This window comes from Physeter macrocephalus, chromosome 5, assembly GCF_002837175.3.
Source record: "Physeter macrocephalus isolate SW-GA chromosome 5, ASM283717v5, whole genome shotgun sequence".
Taxonomy (NCBI): Eukaryota; Metazoa; Chordata; class Mammalia; order Artiodactyla; family Physeteridae; genus Physeter; species Physeter macrocephalus.
In genome coordinates, this window is record NC_041218.1 from 57,387,006 (window position 1) to 57,401,810 (window position 14,805).

Here is a 14,805-nt window from a genome sequence, read left to right on the forward strand (position 1 = left end):
GAAGAGTAGATGATAATAAAAAAAAATTATCTGCAACCTGTAGGATAATTTTAAGTATTACTACTGTTATCTCTGAACTTACTTAGAACACAACAATCTGTTAGCTTGGAAAGACTAATTTCTAAGCTTATTAAATAGCAGATTAATCAAGTTAGCTCTTCATATGATATCCGTGCTCCCCTAAATAAAACAGCCAGATATTTGGTGATCTATTTCCTACAATGTAAAGGCAATATAAATACATCATTGAGCCAACACAAAAAATACAACATGTTCTTAACAAATGCAACTACTAATATTCAGAGATTGTCACTTAGTCTATGTGTCCATGTACGTATGTGCTTATGTGCCAGGCAGTTCTGTGTAATTTACTTAACTTTAATAATACAAATTCATTATTAGGTCTGGAATTATTTCAACAGAAAATTAAGTAAAACTTAAGAAAAAATTCCCAGGCCCTGCTATTTCCAAGAGAGTGAATGAACTTGTCTAGATTGTCCCTGAAATCCTTGTTTTTAAGAGGCACTCAGGTAATTATGATGCAGGGGGTTCAAGAGCTATAATACTTTGAGAAATACTAGCATATACCAAATAAACATTTTAACGAAGCCTTTTAAAAACATGTTGAGAAATGTTCAGAGATTACAAAAAAAATTTTAAGTAACAGTGTTACATATGCTTTAAGTAGAAAACACATTTTCTTTATTCAAATCATGTGACTTTCTGTACATTTTGAAATGACACACAAAGTCATAGCAAAGCTATATTTTAATTTCATCATATTCCACTCTAAATTCTGTACCATTTACCAAAAATAACTTTTTATAAAGCTTACTGTTTTGTCTAATATTATACAGACTATCAATCTACACATTTTTGTGTGTTTCTCCTAAAAATTAGATTAGCTTATTAGAATATTATATAAAACTAATTGGTATATTACACACCAAACATAAGTACAGATTCTGTACAATGTAATAGTATACATATATATTACAAGAGACTAAATGCCTTGTTAAAAGTAATAGTTTAAGAAATCTTTCATGGAAAAAAATCTACATCACAAAATGTGGTGTCTTAAGTATCAGTTGCTTTCCTCTCATGAATTTCTTTCGGTGGGCATTAACTGTCCATTTAGCTTCATTAGTAGTTTTACCACAAGGCCGGCCTACAAAGTAAAATATATGTTGACAATAAATTTGAAACATGTAAAAATGTGTAAATGACATACATGGCAGTGGACAGACAGTTCTCTATGTATTTGAAAAGGAATTTTTCATTGTTATAAGACTGCAATAAATTATTCAGATAAGTTTCTGGCTTTACTTAGGAAAGGCCTGCCTTTTTACCTTGGTCTTAAATATGTTAATTTCATGTTAGAGGTTTTCCTTAAAGTAAAATGGACTGTCATTTTTTAAAAAAGAAATAACTTTATTAATACAGTAGAGTTTATTACTAGAAGTCCAGAATAACTGATTAGGTACTTACCTGTTTTGTATGTACTATAAAGCTCATTTTATATTCCATACTATGGATCTGAAAACATGTATCAGCATCTCCCAACTGCCACATAAAACAACCATACTTAAGACTGATGAGTAAAGCCTGCAACATAATTAGAAATCATTATATTGAAATATTTATTAAAAACAACACCCATTTTCTCTTACTATCTACACCTATCTAGACAGGTCTAAACACAATGGTTTTGAAAGTTAGAATAAAACTTGTTCAAAGTGCCCACACTAACTTCACCCAGCCTGCAGTACAGAGCCACATATATGGTAGACTCTTAGAAGACTGCCTTGAGCAATGATATTCTTCTTATCAGAATGACAAAATTTTTTAAAGATGCCCATTCTGTGCTATTTGTATATGTGTACACACACAGAAAGAAGTATTATTCAGCCATGAGAAATAAGGAAATCCTTTCATTTGCAACAACATGGATGGAACTGGAGGGCATTATGCTAAGTGAAATAAGCCAAAGAAAGACAAATACCATAGGATACCACTTATATGTGGAATCTAAAAAAGCCAAACTCACAGAAACGGGAAGGAGAATGGTGGTTACCAGGGGCTGGTGGGTGGTGGAGATTAAGGAGATGTTGGTCAAAGTAGTACAAACTTTCAGTTATAAGTTCTGAGGATCTAATGTGGGGCATGATGATTATACTTAGCAATACTGTACTATATGCTTGAAAGTTGCTAAGAGAGTAGATCTTAAATGTTCTCACCAGAAAAAAGAAACTGTAATTATGCAATGTGATAGAGGTGTTAGCTAATGCTATTGTGGGAACCATTTTGAAACAGATAAGTGTATCAAATCAACATATTGTACACCTTAAACTTACCCAATGATGGGGGAAAAAAAAAAAGATGCCCATTCTATTCCTACATGTTGTAACATAATGGTATATTTAAATAGGAATCCAATATATTCTTTGGATTATTTATTTATTTATTTATTTTTGTGGTACGCGGGCCTCTCACTGCTGTGACCTCTCCCGTTGCGGAGCACAGGCTCCGGACCCACAGGCTCAGTGGCCATGGCTCACAGGCCCAGCCGCTCCGCGGCATGTGGGATCTTCCCAGACCGGGGCACGAACCCGAGTCCCTTGCATTGGCAGGCAGATTCTCAACCACTGCGCCACCAGGGAAGCCCTGGATTATTTAAAAAACAATTATCTCCTAGTAGTAACTTACATTTTCTTACCCTAAAAATATATTCTTTGTATACACATATATAAAGAAAGTGTTCATGCCATCCTTTAAAATAAGTATGTTGAGAAACATTCTCTCTCTATGACTAGCAGTTCTTAACATAATGATTGTAAATAATAAACTAAGGATATGCCAGAAAGGTAATGGTTTAGGGCATTCTGAAAGTGAGATTCTGTAAGTGAAACATAATATAATTAATTTACATAAGTGTATACCATTTATAATGGGAAAATAATAACATCTTGCTTAAAAATAGCTATACTTACAAAATATCTTATAGACAGGATCTACTAAAATAGCTATTTACCAAAGTACACAATGAAACACTGAGTCAAGATATCATAAAACCTTAAACTGTCTATCTTTTGGATCAGTGACTTGAAACTTGTTTAATCAAGAGACGGGAAACCGTCCATTTAATATGTCCTCAAAACAGTTTAATATACAGAAAAAAAATACATCTGTGGTATAGCAACTCCTCGATTACATGAAGGTCAAATGACCAACAAAAGCACTGAAGCCGTAAGTTAAAAATAAAGGTTTTGTTTTTAAAGGACAGTGTGCAGGGAGAAAGGAATTCTTGAGAAATCCACAATAATGAAAACAGCTGAATGGAGGTGAAGAGCCCACATGGCTGTTTTGAGAGACCAGTCTGCTCCAGAAGGAAAAAGTAGCTCTCATTAGGAGGTAAAACCTACAAAGGGGAAAGTGCTTAGTGAAGGAAGTCAAAAAGTAAGAGAAATGACAGGGATAGTTGAAAGCAGAAAAGGGAAACCATTAAGTCATAAGTAGACATAGCCAACCAGGACACACAGGAGAAACAGTGATGTTGACAAGTGACCATGAACAATGGCACTATATGGGTATTTAAAGAACCAGTTTTATTTCAGAAGGGCATTATGGTCTACAAAAATTGACATCAGCAAAGGGTAATCTATTGCCTGGATTTAGCAGTGGTATTAAGGTTGAAGATATATCAACAAGTACAGTTGTTATGAAGACTGTAATGCTTTCACTATAGTAAAACATTGAACCGTAACACTGCATTTACCTATTCGATAGTGCCTACATTTTATGTAAGTAGACTGATAGGTCTCTGATGAGTATATGAAACTGGCTGAGCTGTATTTTCTGAGGGGCAACTTTCATTATTCCAAACAATAACAAAATATAGAAGGCAGAAGTAACTGAGATGAAGAAAAAAAACCACAGCTGTATTCTATGGCTTTTCCCGAGATTTAATCTCTGAGGCTAATGTATCCCGTATGTAGAGTTTTAAATGCAAATGAAAGTATTTTTGCAGATGAAGATGTTTATTTAAGCAAGCTTGTCATATTCAACCCTAGCAGATTTGGTCAGTCTAAGACAACTGAGGACAAGCTGATTGTTCCTATATTTGATCGTTTGAAAATGTAATTATCTTAGAGCTTTTATAGGTGCCATAAATTTATCAGTAGCTTACAGAAAACAAGGTAATGATTATGTGGACAGAAAACATTGTTATTACCCTTGGTTTCAATCACCTTTTTATATGCCCAATGACAGCATTTCTATTTATATTTCTAGAAAAAGCAGATTCTTAATAACACTATCATCCTCTGCCTTCTACTGCTATCTCACTTACTCAATTCCTGGACCAGAATATTATTCATAATATGAAATGTTATATTACTGAAACATCATATGAATACTATATAAAACTTTTCATTGTTGCCTAAATTTGGAATGCTCCCAAAAGTCAAACATAAAATATAGTTTAGAGAAAAGGCTCAGTGTTATGCCCACAGTATCACCATCCAGTTCAACGAAGAAGAATTTGCAGATATTTGTATAAAATGCTCTGAAATAGCAGAGGAAAAATTTCTTGAAATGACAAGGGGAATTTCTCCTTCATTTCCTTAGTACAACAGGAATAGAAAAAGTAGTTACAAGCTAATAAGAAGCAGCTTATTTTGTATGAGTAAAATAGTCTAAATAGAAAATGATAAGCAAATGACTCCAAAGCAAGCAAATATCAGAGACTTCAAAAAATCAAGTTCCAAGTCAGTCACTGCCCTATGTCCCTGCATATTCTTTATCTCCATTCACAGGCATATCTAACAGTATGGGAAAATAACTGTTGCCCATAATGATGACCCTGAGTTATCAGGAAATAACTAAACTACAATTGGGATACTTTCAGAAGGTATGTGATTACATAATAAAGACTTACAAAAATGATGAAAAAAGTTAGGTTTACGATGAAATTCCCTAATCTAAAACGCCTTTTAAAAATACGTAAGCTTAGTTACTTAAACTGATTTGGAAAATAGTCTATTCGTGACATATCTGAATGAACAAAATAGACTTTTATCTGCTTCCTATTACTAACTAGAAAGCTGTTTATCCTGTGAAATGTGATAAATATGCTAAAAGTAATTGATAACCCCATATTTATATTATCATGACTTTGATTAGAAAAAGGAGCACAATACAGTAATAAGCCTCTGATTGAAAAGCTCTGAAGTAGGGGCAGCCAGATCAAGATGGTGGAATAGAAAACCTCTGAACAGTTCTAACAGGTATTCACAGTCCCATCCACACTTCATCTTGCCCCCCAAAATGTTATTATAACTTATTCTAATTTGCAAAATGAACCACTTGTGTCAGATATTATATTTCCTTTTTTAAATCTGTACTTTTTTCATCTAAATCTAATTGATTTTTAGAATAGGTAATACATTCACAGTTAAAAAAAAATTCTTTTAAGTTGCAAAATGCTATATAATGAGAAGTCTCCCTTCTACTCTTATTCCCAGTTACATGGTTTCCCCCCCCAAAGGCTTTAAGAGACATTTTATGCATACAAAAGCAATACGTATTTATGCAAATACAGTATTCACTTCCCCCCATTTTTTGAGGTATAATTGATATATAACATTATATTAGTTTCAGGTATATAACATAATGATTCAATATTTATATATATTGCAAAATGATCACCACAATAAGTATCGTTAACATCCATCACCATACATAGTTACAACTTTCTTTTTCTTGTGATGAGGAATTTTAAGATCTATTCTCTTAGCAACTTTCAAATATGCAATACAGTATTATTAACTATGGTCACCATGCTCTATACTACATCCCCATGACTTATTTATTTTACAGACTGGAAGTTTGTAACTTTTGACTCCCTTTACCCATTTTGCCCATCTCTCAACTCCCTGCCTTTGGCAACCACCAGTCTTTGTTCTTTGTATCTATGAGCTTGTTTTTTTTTTTTTAAAAATTCCACACATAAATAGTGAGATCATATGGTATTTATCTTTGTCTGACTTATTTCACTAGGCATAATGCCCTCAAGGTCCATCCATATTGTTGCAAATGAAAGACTTCATTCTTTTTAATGGCCGAATAATATTCCATTGTATATATTTACGCATTTTCTTTGGCCATTCATCCACTGATGGACACTTAAGTTGTTTATCTTGGCCACTGTAAATAGTGTTTCAATGAACAGGGATGTGCATGTATCTTTTTGTGTTAGTGTTTCTGTTTTCTTTGGATAAATACCCATTTCCACCCATTTTTACATAAATGGTAGCATATTACATATGGTTCAGCACCAAATATATCTTACTCGAGATCATTCTACAGAAAAATATTCTTCATTCTTTTATATGGCTGCAAGGTATTTCAATGTTACAATTAATATGTTAACTCCCTATTGATCATCATTTCGTTTTCACCCCACTATCCTTTGCTATTATAAATGAATGAAATTGTTCATGCAGGCTAGTACTGTTATTTTAGATATTACATAATGTGACTGGTCAAAAACAGCTGAAAAGATGAAAATCTACCTTAGTTTCCATATTGAGAAGATGAAGTCCTTTTATATTCACACCTACATACACAGGGATGACTTTATGATTACTGGGGCTTGCCTTTGTAAATATCTGTCCTATGAAAAAAGCTGCTCCATATGTAGGAATTTCCCAACAATTCTGTAAGAACATGCGCTGTAGGTGATGCATTTCTTTACTGACACCTTCACTTGTACTAAGATTCTAAAAACAAAGTAAAATAAACAGATGTGAAAGGAGAATGTACCTTTGATAATCCAAACAGGTCAACTAAACAGTTTCTAAAATCAAGGCTATCCCAAAGACAAATAAAATTGTGTGACATTATCCCAAAGGCAGTTTTTCTTTTGAGATCTTATATTTTAAAAAAAAGAAATATCAAGGTCTAAAAATAATGTTTATATATTCTATTACATTTTTAAGTGCCTCATGGATAGAGATAGTGTATTAGCTCATGTTTTTTTAATCTCTAGCACTTACCACAGTATCCAGCATACAGATGGTATTCAGTAAAAGATTCTACATTATTAAAAATAAACTATTTTGCTACTTTTCCTTTCAGGCATATGAACTATAAGATCCTTATTTAACTTCAAGAATAAAATGTAATGTACCTATGTTTAAAACATATTAATAATACTAACAAAATTTCAACTAGGCTATAAAATGTCTTTTTATTTCTATTTAACAGCTTACCTTGTATTCATGAAGTATTCGGTTTGTCCAGTGAGGTGCCTTACTTTTCAATTTGGTAATAGGTACAATGGATTTTAGATTTTCTTCACTGTAGGCAAATACACCAACATCTTTTAAATAAATCATCTTTAGTAGCTAAAGTAATATAATCATTTACATGTAAATGGCTTTAAATAATACGATTTTTGAGCTGAAAAATATATTGTAACATATCAGAGAACTCTCAACATTTTAAGCAAAAAGTCATGATCCTAATATTGTTCAATTTAGAGAAATGTTTCTTCTTTCAGTAGCCACAAAATATTTTTGAATATTGAAAACTACAATAAAGAAACTTTAGATATGCTAAAACCTCAATGTTTTCTCTCAACATGAAACATGAACTAGTTTTTGCGGTGGTATACTGAAATGCATCTGCCTTGTAACATTTTTTCTACTAATCCAAGTCAAGTTTTAGTGAACTTATATAAACATACATTGAAGAAAGATAAAGCTAACAAGTATAAGGCATATCAAACTATATTCAAATATAAGAAAAAGAACTTTGGAGAGAGTGTAACTTAAAGAATGCTTTACTATGTTTTTTTTTTTCTCATTCCATGCCTTATATTATTTAATTACAAACCAACGTCTAAATAGTTCCTAGTAACATAATATTTCTAAATTTTCTTGGTTAAACTGAACCTTGGGTATAGCACAAGACCATGAATTGTATTAAATACTTACTTTAGGAAACCTTGCTTGTGTTTCTTACTCTCATAATTTCCATAAACTATCTGCAACAGTAGACTTGCCAATGTTATCAGTTTAGCATCAGGAGCTGTATAAAAGCCCTTCAATAAATTATATCTGGCTTCATCAAAGAGAATAAGAATAGCTAATGGGTCTTCAATCTTAAAAGAAAAAGTATAATTTGGTTATTAGGCCACAATGTCCTGTTATAAATGTACAACTTGCCACTATCTAATATGAAAAAGCAAAAGCTATGTAATTTCATATAAAGATGTTATTGCTTTAGAGCAGAGGTTGACAATTTTTTTCTATTAAAGCCCAGATAGTAATATTTTAAGCTCTGTGAGTCAGATAGTCTGTTAGAACGACTCAACTCTGCTATTGTAGCACAAAAGCAGCTATAGACAATACATCTACAAATGTTGGAGTTCTACTAAAACTTTTTATATTGATTCTGAAATTTGAATTTCATGAAATGTTCACATGACATGAAATATTATTCTTTTGAATTTTTTTCAACCATTAATAGCTTGCAGGATATACAAAAATAGGCAACAGGTCAGATACAGCAATAGGCCATAGGTTGCTAACCTCTGATTCACAGTTCAATAAAATTATCATCAGTTTATGGATATGAGCGTGTAAAACTTCTAGTACAATTTTACTTAAATTCTTTATATTCTTCAAACATTCTTCTACAATCTGTGCTTCACACAATATAATAGTGAACCTCAAAGAAGATAAAAGGAAGTGTTAATTCCCAGAAGGACACATGAAGTTTGAAAAAAGCTTAACATTTTTTATTTGACTAAAAAATATTCAGTACTTTGCACTTTCAAATAACACTAAAGGAGAGCATACTTTTTTTAAGTTTTGAAAACTTTAAAGTTTCACTTTATCTGATAAGATTAACAAACACTGAAAAATGCCAGCCTACAGAATACATTTCTACTTGGAAATAATCACCAATTATAGAGATTCTGAATGAATACTTAGCGTGTTTCCAAATATGATTCAAAATGACCCAAATTCCTTATGGTAAAAAATTCTGTCATACTAAGATAATATCTTATAATACTCCATATATTGATAATATTAAAAAAACTTAAACAGAATTTCATGGGGAAAAAAAGATAAGGGGATTGCTCTAGATGAAAGGAGACTTAAAGAGACAGTAATCAAATGCAAAGCATGAACGCTGACTAGCTCCTTCAGTTGGGAGTTATAAGAGACTGAAAAATTGGGGAAAAATCTGAATATGGGTCTGATATTAGATGTTATTATGGAAATATTAATTTTATTAGGTTGAAAGTGGTACTGTACCATGTAGGTACATCCTTGTTCTTAGAAGGTGCATGTTAAAATATTTAGGGATGAATTGCCAGGATGTCTGCAACTCAATTTTAAATGGTTCACAATGAAAAGAGAGGAAAGATGAAACAAATGTAGCAAAATGTTAACAATTAGTGAATTTAATGAATGGTATATGGTATGAAGTTTATTACTTTTTCAACTTTCCTATGGGTTTTTAATTTCTCAAAATAATTGTTGGGAAAAAATGAAAGAAAACATTTTTCTAATAAAAATTGACTTAGTGAATTTGAAGAGTTTGAGTAGAGAATAGTTATAATTCCTAATAGTGTGTTCAGTGACTATTAGTCAACAATTGTTCTTTTTAAATGAAAGCAGGCTCTTTTCATCCTAAATGAATAATCCTAACCAAAAAAATGCAATTCTTCTATTTTACAGGTGGTAAAAATAGGAATTTTTCAATTACACAATAGTGAAAAAGAATGCAACCACTTTATCAGATGATCATGATATTCTGATTCACCTTAAGTACTCACTAAGGCTTGCTTCTTTTCACTTGAGCCTACTTTATATTATTTGTAACATAATATGCAATTAATTAATATCCAAGTATTATCATTATTGCTCTTTCTCTACCAGCCAACTTTAAAAATATTACTTAGGGAGAAAGAAGACAGGCTGAGTATATTTAGATTATTTGCCAATTTCATACATCTATTACATTTTAAGAACTGCTAACAAAGTTTGCCATTTTAACTATTTTTAACTGTAGAATTTAGTGGCATTAATTACATTCACAATGTTGTGAATCATCACCACTATTTCCATATTTTCATCGCCCAAACAGAAACTCTGTAACCATTAAGTCCTCATTCTCTCCCCCCATCACACTAATATACTTTCCATTTATGATATCTATTCTAGATATTTATTTAAGATAAGTAGAGTCAAACAGTATTTGTCCTTTTGGGTATGGCTTATTTCACCTAGCATGTTTTCAAGGTTCATCCATGTTATGACATGTATCAAAAGTTCATTCCTTTTTATGGCTGAATAATATTCCATTTTCTTCATCCATTTATCTTTTGATGAACACTTAGCTTGTGTCTACTTTTTTGGCTATTATGAATAATGCTGTTAAGAATGCTGGAATACAAGTATCTGTTTGAGTTCTTGTTTCCTTTAGGTATATACCTAGGAGTGGAATTGCTGGATCAAATGGTAATTCTATGTTTAGATTTTGGAAGAACCACTCAACTATTTTCCACAGCAGCTGCACCATTTTACACTCCTACCTACAACATACAAGGGTTCCAATTTCTCTATGTCCTCATCAAAACTCAACATCTTCTTTTATAAATTTTTATTATTACAACCATCCTAGTAAGTGTGAAGTGGTTTCTCATTGTGTTTTGATTTGCATTTCCTTAATGACTAATAATGCTGAGCGTCTTTGCATGTGCTTGTTTGGCCACTTGTATATCTTTACTGGAGAAATGTTATTTAAGTCCTTTACCCAATTTAATTGGGTTGTCTTTTCATTGTTGAGTTGGGGTTCTTTTTATATTCTGGATAGTAAACACTTATCAGATTTATGATTTGCAAATATTTTCTTGTATTCTCTAGCTTGTCTTTTCTCTTTCTTGATAATGTCCTTTGATTTACAAATGCTTTTAATTTTGATGAAGTCCCATTTATCTATTTTTTCTTTTGTTACTCTTGTTTTTGGTGTCATATCTAAAACTCCAAGGCCAAATCTAAGGTCATGAAGATTACCCATGTATTTTGTCCTAAGAGTTTTATGGTTTTGGCTTTTATATTTAGATTATTGATACACTGAGTTAATTTCTGATGCGGTGTGAGATCAGGGTCTAATTTTATACTTTTTGCATATGAATTTCCAGTTGTCCCAGCATTATCTGTTGAAGAGACTATGGTTTCTTCATTGGATGCATTTGGCATCCTTGTCAAAAAGCAGCTGGCGTGGATATATGGGGTTACTTCAGGACTCTCAATTCTATTCCACTGGTCTATGTCTATCCTTATACCAGTACCACATCGTTGGGATTATTGTAGCTTTGTACTAAGAAATTTGGAAATGTGAATCCCACAACTTTATTCTTCTTTTTCAAGAATGTTTTGGCTATTCAATGACCTTTGCAATGAATTTGGGGATTGCCTTTCCCATTTCTGCAAAAACGTCTGTTGTTAGGGAATTGTGTTGAATTGGTAGATCACTTTGCTTGTATTGATGTCTTAACAATATTAAGTCTTCTTATCCTTGAACATGGGATGTCTTTCTAGTTACTTATGTCTTTAATTTTTTTCAGCAATGTTTTTGTAGTTTTCAGTGTACAAGTTTTGCAGCTCTCTTATTAAATTTATTCCTAGGTATTTTATTCTTTTAGAAGTTATTTTAATGGAGTTTTTAGTTTCCTTTTTTTTTTTTTGTGGACTGTCTGTGGCTGGTTATAGAAACAACTGATTTTCGTGTGTTGAGCTTGTACCCTACAACTTTGCTGAATCCATTTATTAGCCCTAGTAGCTTTTGTGTAGTTTTTTGGAATTTCCTATATACAGGATGATGTCATTTGTGATCAACAGAGACAGTTTTACTTTTTCCTTTACAATCTGGATGCCTGTCTTTTTTTTTCTTTTCTTTCTTTCCTTTTTTTTGGGGGGTGGTGAGCGGGGGAGTGTGGCTCATTGCTTTGGTTAGAACTTCTAGTTCTATGTTAAACAGCAGTGGTGAAAGCAGGTATCCTTGTCTTGTTCCTGATCTTAGGAGGAGTTTTCAGTTTTTCACCACTGAGTATGTTAACTGTGGGTTTTTCATAAATGCCATTTATTATACTGAGGAAGTTCCCATCTATCCTAGTTTTCTGAGAGTTTTACCATGAAAGGCTACTGGATTTTGTCAAATGCCTTTTCTACCTTTAGTTTGATAACAGAAGAGGGACAATATGAATAGTCAGGCATAAAACATTTACCAAGTTTGGACAAGGTCACTGAAATTTTCACGTGCTGAAATTTGTTTAACCTTGCCTGTTTAATATTTTCTTGAATAAAGAATCAGGAATTGTGTATTTTTTCTTCACCAAATTTATGAGACCCTAGAACTCTTCTTTTCCCCCGAGTTTTCACAGCTACCACTGTATTTAGATTATCACCTAGTTTAACTTGTAACATCTCTCTTAGGTTTCTTCCTTGTCCAGTTGTCCCTCAGATGACATTATTTCACTTCTCCTCTAAAATTTACAGTAATTCAAATCCAAACATACTTGTTTGGGACAGACCCTTTTTTAATCAAATGTAAATTCCATTCTCATTTTTTACTATCTATATAGTTCTCTGTTGAGTCAAAAACAGCTATTTACCAACTGTTGAGAATAACTTTTAAATGTCCCCTTTGTAAATATAATCTTCTCTATCCAGAATGTTTTTTCTGTTCTTCCCCTACACCAATGCATTTCTTTGCTCCTTTGAAACTTACACAACTGATTAGCCCTTTATTAAGTTTATCTGACACTGTACTCCCTTTCTAACTACTCTTAAATTTTTTTCTACTCTAAAATGTTTCTCCCATCTGGTTGGTAATTCTCTTTAGGATGGATTCTCTATTTCTTTTGTATTCTAAGACAATGGAGGTGGGGAAATGGAAAAACCAACCAGGGGCTTTGTAAGTAGACTGACTCAAACTCTACCACTTACAACAGGGATGTAAGGATTGAACAGAAAAACAGAAATAAAACCTCCTGTAAAGAAAGAGCACAATTTTTGCCTCTAGTGCTTAAAACAGGAACTCAGTAGATTCTGAACATTTAAATGACTGTAAAAAAGATTTCTGAGCAAACCTTTTTCTCAACTTCCAAAGGAAGTCTCACATCTCTTCTTAGGAAAAGCTGCGGTGTCTCCCTTTGGGGATCCAAATTAGTCAATTCAGCAAGTATTTCTGGCCAGTCACGAACATGTTGCAATGGTTTATGATAAGGCTTGAGTTGAAGGCCTGAAAAACATCTTTCCTTTTATAAATGATAATGTAAAAATGAACCAATTATATCAACACATAGAAACTTTTTATCAAACTCTCTGTACCTAAGTACTGAACACACACAAATTAAAGGTCTAAATTTAAATCAATATTGACTTTAATCAACATTACTATCCAATTTGAAGTTAACTGTTTATTAAGAATATAAGAATTATGAGACTAAATCTGAAAATGAATAAAATTTATCAAATATATTTAAGATCCTTAATTCCATGATAGCCTATTTAATGAGAAAATCAGTAGAATTTGGTGTTTAAAAAAATACAATTAAATCACTAGATAACCAATCACAACCACCTCAATGAAATCCCTTATGTATCTGCAATACTTTGTCTGAGAGACAAATCTATGACATTGGGTTGAGTTTAAATAACAAAGATCTGATAGAAAACCAATATACAGAAAAAGAAAATCTGTATTATTCTGAGATGAGGTGAGCACTGAAAATAAAGGCAAGTTGGATGAGCACTACGTTTAACAGCATTCAAATCAAATTCATTGCCAAAGAAAAAGTGTTTTGGTTTTTATCATTTCAAACATTGTATGAACAAAGAGGAGCCAGGAGGAAGCAGAGGCTTATCTGTTTCAGCAGTTTGAACATAAACAATCTGTATAAAAGAGAACACTGTATCATTTGAAAATTTAAAAGTCAATAATAATTGATGCTACACTTAAGTTTACCAACCCACTCTCAAAAGGGAATAATCAGGTTTATACAACAGAATAACAAGTTTCTTACTGAGATTTTCTGAACAGATCCAAATAGTGAAATATTGCTGTGTTTCTTGAGAGAGACGCATTCCTTCCATTATCTGCTGCACTGTGGTATTATTTCCATGCTTCAGTTCAACAGAACGGTATGATCCATCCATTCTGTATATTCGAACTTTTTCATACTAGGACAAAGAATGATAATAAATTATGCAACCTGGTTATAAATTATACATCCCCATACAACAAAATGCTTTAATTTCAACTTCATCTGCTTAAAAACTACTTCAAGTGAGAATCTTCTGGCAATATTTTATTTATTTATTTTTGCCTTGCCATGTGGCTTGCAGGATCTTACTTCACCATCTAGGGATCGAACCTGCACCCCCTGCAGTGGAAGCACAGAGTCCTAACCACTAGACCTTCTAGCAATATTTTTAAAAATTTTTCTTTCATTATTTATATTTTCTAACATGTTTTCCTCTGAATATTCCATGGTCAAATAAGTTTGAGAAACTAAGGCAAATGGGTTTTTGAAAAATATTCAACCTCAAAATCTTCTGAAAGGATATTTTAGAGCCATTAATGTATAATATAAATATCAAATGGGGGATATAGACTTGGTTAACTAAATCTGGTGTTAGTCAAGTACTTCGTGAGTTTAGTGGGCCACAAATTAGAATGTAGAAATGTGTACCAGCAATAATTTGTCCTAAGAGGAATCTGTGA

General features: G+C 32.3%; 1 protein-coding gene and 1 long non-coding RNA gene across 5 annotated transcripts in view; one reads left to right on the plus strand and one right to left on the minus strand.

The window, feature by feature from the left end:
* Positions 1-14,805, plus strand: part of LOC129392137 (uncharacterized) — an 83,114-nt gene that overhangs the window by 59,006 nt on the left and 9,303 nt on the right. The gene's annotated exons all lie outside the window — the stretch shown is intronic.
* Positions 680-14,805, minus strand: part of KRIT1 (KRIT1 ankyrin repeat containing) — a 35,957-nt gene continuing 21,831 nt past the window's right edge. For all 4 annotated transcript variants that reach the window (XM_055084985.1, XM_028490001.2, XM_007118338.3 and 1 more), the window contains exons 11-17: positions 14,105-14,261; positions 13,169-13,320; positions 7,998-8,164; positions 7,272-7,359; positions 6,573-6,779; positions 1,489-1,605; positions 680-1,168 (exon numbers count right to left, since the gene is read on the minus strand). In XM_055084985.1, the coding sequence (XP_054940960.1) occupies positions 1,100-1,168; positions 1,489-1,605; positions 6,573-6,779; positions 7,272-7,359; positions 7,998-8,164; positions 13,169-13,320; positions 14,105-14,261 (957 nt within the window). In that variant the 3' untranslated portion in view covers positions 680-1,099. The remainder of the gene's footprint in view (positions 1,169-1,488; positions 1,606-6,572; positions 6,780-7,271; positions 7,360-7,997; positions 8,165-13,168; positions 13,321-14,104; positions 14,262-14,805) is intronic.